Source organism: Teleopsis dalmanni, chromosome 1 (genome assembly GCF_002237135.1).
Source record: "Teleopsis dalmanni isolate 2A chromosome 1, ASM223713v2, whole genome shotgun sequence".
Taxonomy (NCBI): domain Eukaryota; kingdom Metazoa; phylum Arthropoda; class Insecta; order Diptera; family Diopsidae; genus Teleopsis; species Teleopsis dalmanni.
In genome coordinates this window covers 11,529,665-11,536,274 of record NC_051846.1, presented here as the reverse complement: position 1 = coordinate 11,536,274, position 6,610 = coordinate 11,529,665, and the positions used below count along the sequence as shown (strand labels likewise).

At 27.2% G+C, this 6,610-nt stretch overlaps 1 protein-coding gene across 1 annotated transcript; it reads left to right on the top strand.

Moving 5' to 3' along the window:
• The first annotated feature begins 2,861 nt into the window (after window positions 1–2,861).
• LOC119671818 (transformer-2 protein homolog beta-like) lies at window positions 2,862–4,324 on the top strand. Its single transcript, XM_038082616.1, has 4 exons — window positions 2,862–3,037; window positions 3,382–3,673; window positions 3,741–3,869; window positions 3,931–4,324. Exons 1-4 carry the CDS (start codon window positions 2,871–2,873, stop codon window positions 4,072–4,074), a joined length of 732 nt encoding a protein of 243 aa, XP_037938544.1. The 5' UTR covers window positions 2,862–2,870; the 3' UTR covers window positions 4,075–4,324.
• The last annotated feature ends 2,286 nt before the right edge of the window (window positions 4,325–6,610 follow it).

Below are 6,610 nucleotides of genomic sequence, written 5' to 3'. Positions count from 1 at the left end.
ATGTATTTTTCTTTAATTTTGTTATCCAAGTTTTATTAACATTTCATTTAGGTATCCTGTATTTGAGATAAATTGATCATATATAGTATGTCACATAAAATTTATTTCAAAGAATAATACCTAATATTTGGTTACAATCCTTACATATCTACATCTTCCTCCTTTTACATATTTGAAAGAAATTGCTTTTCTTTTGGTTTTAATATTCCAATTTTAAGTATTTGGTAAAAACTCAATAACTATTTTAAAATAATTTTTAGAATTAACTTATTTGTTGTCAAAACTATATAAACTATATATAAGATTATTTATTTTTTGGTTCTAAAAAAAAGGTGCGTGAAATTTACTAGAGATAAAATTTTTAGGCCTCGCCACAAGCAATGAAATACAACATCATCCATTGCGGTCCTCAGACCAGCTTACAGTACTGGATCTTTTCGAGGTAGTTTTTAATGACTTGTCTGCACATACCTCAACACACAACATCATTCAAATGTTCTCTATGCCATATCTTATAGTATCGAATATTTTAGAGGATGTTTTAAATGATTTATCGGCAAATACCTCGGTTGGTTTTTTAAAATTTTCTCAAATGTTTGAAGACAGTCCGCGTACACGTGATCGTTTGTATGGCACAAAAAAAATTGGGTGATGAGAAATTGCAGTATCTTATTTAATTCATATCACCAAAACGTAGAGTTACTAATCCAAAAATATATCGAACAACGCCAGATATTTAATGTGTTGTAAACCTAGTAGCACCGTTCCATTTTCTTACAGTTTCTAAACCGCGTACTTTGAAATGGTCATTGTTTTTAAAAAAGTTTGTAAATTCTTGATCTAATTTCTTGACCTGCTGTAAACTTATATATAAATAAATTTAAAAACTGCATAAATATTTTTGCAAACTAATTATATATATACTCGTATATAATTTCAATCGAATTATCAAGTTCAATGTTTAAAGACTTATTTGTATATAAATATAGAAAAGTTACGATATTTGAATAACTATATATATTCATACTTAATTTTTTTTGTTATAGTTGTAATTTAATTAATTTAAATTAGATCAACTTAATAAGATTGGAAAATAAAATATTTTGTATAAACATAAATTTTTTTCGAATTTTTGAACTGCGTAACCCTGCAATTGAGTGTATTCTGACTGTAATGTCATTTTCTATTTGAATTAAATCAAATAATGACATTTGAAAAATATTTTCTTCTTGGGTTGTTTCAGATTTTGTCCTGAAGAATCTTTTGTCCGAGAACTCAGAGATATTTAAAAAAAAATATTTTTCATACAATAGGTAAGTCTCAATGTATTGTATATATTGTATAATAATGAAAAATTGGGTTAAATAATTTTATGCAGGTAATGCAACCATTAGCTTTTGCTTAAACTGCAGTGCAGCTCTAGTACTATTTCAATTCATTTGGTTTTGGGTCCTAGAAGTTTCGTACCATTGTTTTGTGTCCCAGTTCACTCAATGTAAGTAATATGGAATTTTATTTGCATTCAACATACTTAATATCTAAAAATACATGAAATGCTAACATTCGATATCGGCCGAATGCTGTCAGATATATATGCAGACTTTGTGTGATAGCTAAAATAAAAACCTATAATTATAATTAATATAATAATAGTCATAACTAATAAGTATATTTAAAATCTATTTGGGTTAATTTCGGTCATTGGTAAAAGGCTTTATAAATCTTTTTAAATAGGCAAGTTAATAGAAATTATTATATGCTTTCCACATAGTCTCCATATTAAATTTATTATGTATATGTATTCAAAGCGGGTATTTCGTTATTTTGCTTTTAGTATTATTTACTTAAATTAATTTAGTTAAGGATAGTTAATAATATTTTTTGTATAAACATACTTTTTTCGAATTTTCGAGAAGCGTAACCCTAGCATTTATTCTGATAGTAATGTCATTTTTTCTTTTAAATTAAATCAAACAAAAATGACATTTGAAAAATATTTTCTTCTTGGATTGTTTCAGTTCTTCTCCTGATAAATCTTTTGTTCGAGAAAGCGGAGTTATTTAAAAATAAATATTTTTCTTACAATAGGTAAGTCTCAATGTATTGTATATATTGTATAATAATCAAAAACGGTTAGCAATAATTTTATGCAGGTAGTGCGGACATTAACTTTAATTTAAGTTCATTTCAATTCATTTGGTTTTGGGTTCTGAAGTTTCGACCATTCTTTTGCGGCCAATTTGACTGAATGTAAGTACCTTTACAACTATGTTGTAAGTTTTTATTTAATAATACAAAAATAAATGAATTTTTGACAATAACTATATATCTTCTTCTTTTTGTTGAGTTAGTGCTATTACGTACTTTTCCTCTATAATGGCTGGGAGGCTTATCTCTACCCCACACTAGGCTTTAACTATACTGCAAATATTATCATTTATTTATCTTTTAGCTGATGGTGGACATAAATTTGAAACCATGGCAACCAAAAAGAATGCTGTCAAACTATTTTTTGACTTTGAAAGACGATTTTTAAATAAAAATAATTAATATTGCTTACTAATCTAAGAATCGACTCAGTGCAAAAATATATCAAGGACAGAAATCAAATCTTAAATCCACCTCAGGACGCACAGAAAGATATGCTGATCTACGGTTCGCCATCAGTTAGAAGATAAATAAATGATAATGATTCTAGTATAGTGTGGAGCAGGGATAATACTTAAAATCTATATATAGGTCAGATCTTCAATATATTTTCATATATATTAATCTATATATCAATTTAGTTAAATACAAATCAAAGATATTATGCATAAATAGCAGGATTTTTCATTAAGAATTTTTATTTTTAGTGTATTACATTGAATATGGAACATCAGGTTAAGAAGGAACGTCGGAATACATCTTCTGATGAGGAATCCAAGCATCGTTATATGAATAAAAAACGTCGCTATCATTCTTCTGATGAAGAACGCGAGTCGCGTTACGGAAGAAAGAGGCGCCGCCATTATTCATCGGACGAAGATAAATTCCGGTAATTATAAAGAATAATATAACTTAATATATAAATGAGATAGTACATTAATATTAACTTTTAAATACATAAACTAGTAGTAGTAGTTTAAATAATCCTATTTCTTAACGCAAAGAACTTAATGAATGAAATTTTTTGGAACAGTCATAAAATGGCTAAGAATGAAATAAAAAAGAAACATATTTCAATTAACGAACTGAAACATCCAGATATTCAAATTAGAATAATATCAGAAGTATGAAATACAAAACTTATATCCGTGTATATATATACTCTTAATATAAATTTTGATTATAATTTAGTTGAAAAATATTTTTATTTATTTAATTACATACTTTATTCAGTCATAGTTCCTACAAGCGTAGACGTCGCTCTGAAACTTCTTCCAGCAGCTCAAGGAGCAGCAGTGGTACCTCTCGTAGTAGGAGTCTGACTAAGAGCCGAAGTCGTAGCTATAAGTCAAGCTCAGTTTCAAGTTCAGAAACTAGTTCGGTGTCCTCAGTTACTTCCAGCTCCAGTTCTCGTACAGATTCAAGCAGTGGATCTAGGTACCGTCATACTTACTACTCACGAGGAAATCATAGTTCTGGATATCATCAATCAAAAATGTCACGACATCAACGTATACCTGATCGCGTTAGTATCTAGCAATACAATTGAATGTAACTTTATTGAATATAAAATTACTCATATTTTTATATAGTATAAACCTAGACCAAATAAATGCTTAGCAATATTTGGTTTAAATGTTAACACGGCATCACTCAAGCTTCGTACATATTTCGAACGGTTTGGCCCGGTTGATAAAGCTGAAATCGCAAGGGAAGCTAAAGTAAAAGCAAATCTTATATACAAGTTTCTCTAACATAGTTATTGTTGACCTTTCTTTTTAGACCGGCGTCTCCAAAGGTTATGGTTTTGTGTACTTTGCTCATTTGTGCGATGCAAAATATGCCGCCGAGGAATGTGAAGATGATCATATTGTTGATGGGAAAAAGTTACGTTTAGATTATTCAATAACAAACCAGAATCAGTAATCCATACATAAAATAATCGATTGTGCAACTGACGTTTTAGTGATGTTTGTAGTTTTTTTTATTGTATATTACTGAAAACTACTAATTTATGCTATATGAAAATTATCGGTAACCCTAAATACGTTTAGTTCACAATTGCTACCGTTCCCGATTATGATACTATTTTTCTCAAAATACTAAAACTTGTTGAATAATCTAGTAGCTCTAAAAATATAAAATTTTGTTAGTGGCCATTATACATATGTATGTAATACGTATTTATATTATAAAGTATTATAATAAGTACTTACTAATATGGCATTTAACAAACAACAATCAGATTCAATTCTTGTATGATTTTCAAAAATTTTCGAAAATAAAAATTAATACATAAAATCTTTTAAATTTAACTTTTGCAAATAATTAATATTATTAATACCATTATTGAACAAATAAAGACAATCCATGGAAGGCATTTGCTGTTCAGTGATTTATACAAGCGGGTTTGAGTCCTGCTTGTGGACTCAAACTCTCTAATATTTCGGATTTCATCCAACACTAAATATAATGGATTTTTTTAAACTTATTGCTTCTTAACTTTGAATTAGTATTCAAAAATTTTACTTAAAAAAGTATCTATAAAAAAGTATCTATAGTCACCCTGATGATGAGTATAGATTATAGTCGAAATATTGGTAAAAATTATATCAGAACAGATTAGTATTGAAATTTAACAATTGAAAATAAAATTATAATTAATTAATTTAATTATTCTACAGCTGGTTTATGATTTCGATCTAATATAAACACAGCAAGTAAAATTGTTAATAAAAACTTTCGTAGTAATAGTAACAAAACTCCAGAAAAATATGCGAACAAAAAAGTCAAGTACGGCTTTGGATCAGTTGGTTAAGGTGCAGGTCTGAGCTTCACATTTGGCAGGACCCGAGTTCGATTCCTGGTACTTACAGTCTCAAAAATAATTATTTACGAATAATTAAATACAAGAATTATTTCCAAGACCACTGATGATGGGTATTTGGCAATACTCGAAGCAGGTGTATTGTCAGCCAAAAATTCAATTAATTAAAATAATATAAAAATAAAATTTTTGTTGTTGTATTCTAATACGGTTTTAAAAAACCTCTTTATAAAAATAAAATCTTTAAAAAGAAATAAGCCCGTATAAAACAATAAACAAAATTATTTTAAAAAAAAATTTTTGGTCATTAAAACAATAAATTATTAAAAATGTATCTGAATAAGGCATATATGGTAGATCTTGAATATTTTTAAAAATCTAATATTTGTTAAAAAACTTTATTAAATAATTGTATAGTTTAGCAGATTAAAAATTCTTCCAATATGAATTATAAAATCCAAGTACATTTTTTTAAGTTGCAAAAATCTCATATCTGAATTGAATAGTGTGAATAAAAGAACTTCCCTTTACAAGATTTAGTATAAAATCCGGCAAACTTGCAAAATTTAAAATTTTATTTTAAAATTTAAAAGTTAATTTTAAAATTTAAAAATTTATTTTTAAAAATTAAAAAAAATTTAATATTCAATGTTAAATTTCGTTTTTATAGAAAGAGAGTACTTGCCAGGCCGGATCTGTACTTAGCAGTATCGATTAGATTTTGCTTAAATTGTTCTGAGATTAAATTGTTAGAGTCAAAACTCTAAAGCAATCGAATTAGCTCATTCCGGTTAACAATATATTCATATAATACTTTTTTGTTTTAGAATTATTATTAATTTTTGAATGCATATTCAGATTTAGACATTTTTATCAAGGATCCTACAGATCGTTCATATTTACATATATATAGTACAATATACTTCTTCACTATTGTTTTTTTCATAATAAGGCTCCGTGTTGTGATGTAGAATATAAAGAAATCTAATAACGATTACTAATTAATCATTTTATTTTATTAAATAATAAATAAAATAAATGAATACTCTTGTGTCCGCTGTGTTTTTAAAAATAGTTAAGAAGGAAATGACCTGAACTATTATAAAAAGTTCGTAGAAAAATCTGTGCTTCATAAGCTAAGATACTTTTTTCCTGTGGTGGCTTCTAAAATATTGTCAAGTAAAAGTTTTTATGACTTTTCACAAATTATGTGCGGAAAAGTCACTCCTCTTAGCACGTGCAACTGAAGCTCACCAAGTGAGTGATAAATATTTTAGCAGTGCATGTGATTTAAGATTTTCGTCTGCAAATGTTAGAAGGACTTTATTACAGCAGGATGTGATTTACACATACATTTCTTCTTTCGTAGTATTTGAGTTTTTATCCCACAAAAAGTGTTGGATGAAATGAAAGGATTTGGAATAAAGGTCACGTAAAAAGTAAACAATGATTCCTTTAAAAAAAAATCCGTTAACCTTTTTTTGTAGTTTTTTGACTTTTTTTCTTTCCCTTAAATTGAAATTGTTTTATTTAAAAAGTTAAATCTTTGGAAAATAAAATACTTTCGTTTTTTTTGTTTGAATATTGTAACTAAAAAAAATTTCATGTCAAGTCATATGAAGGAATTCGTTAAAA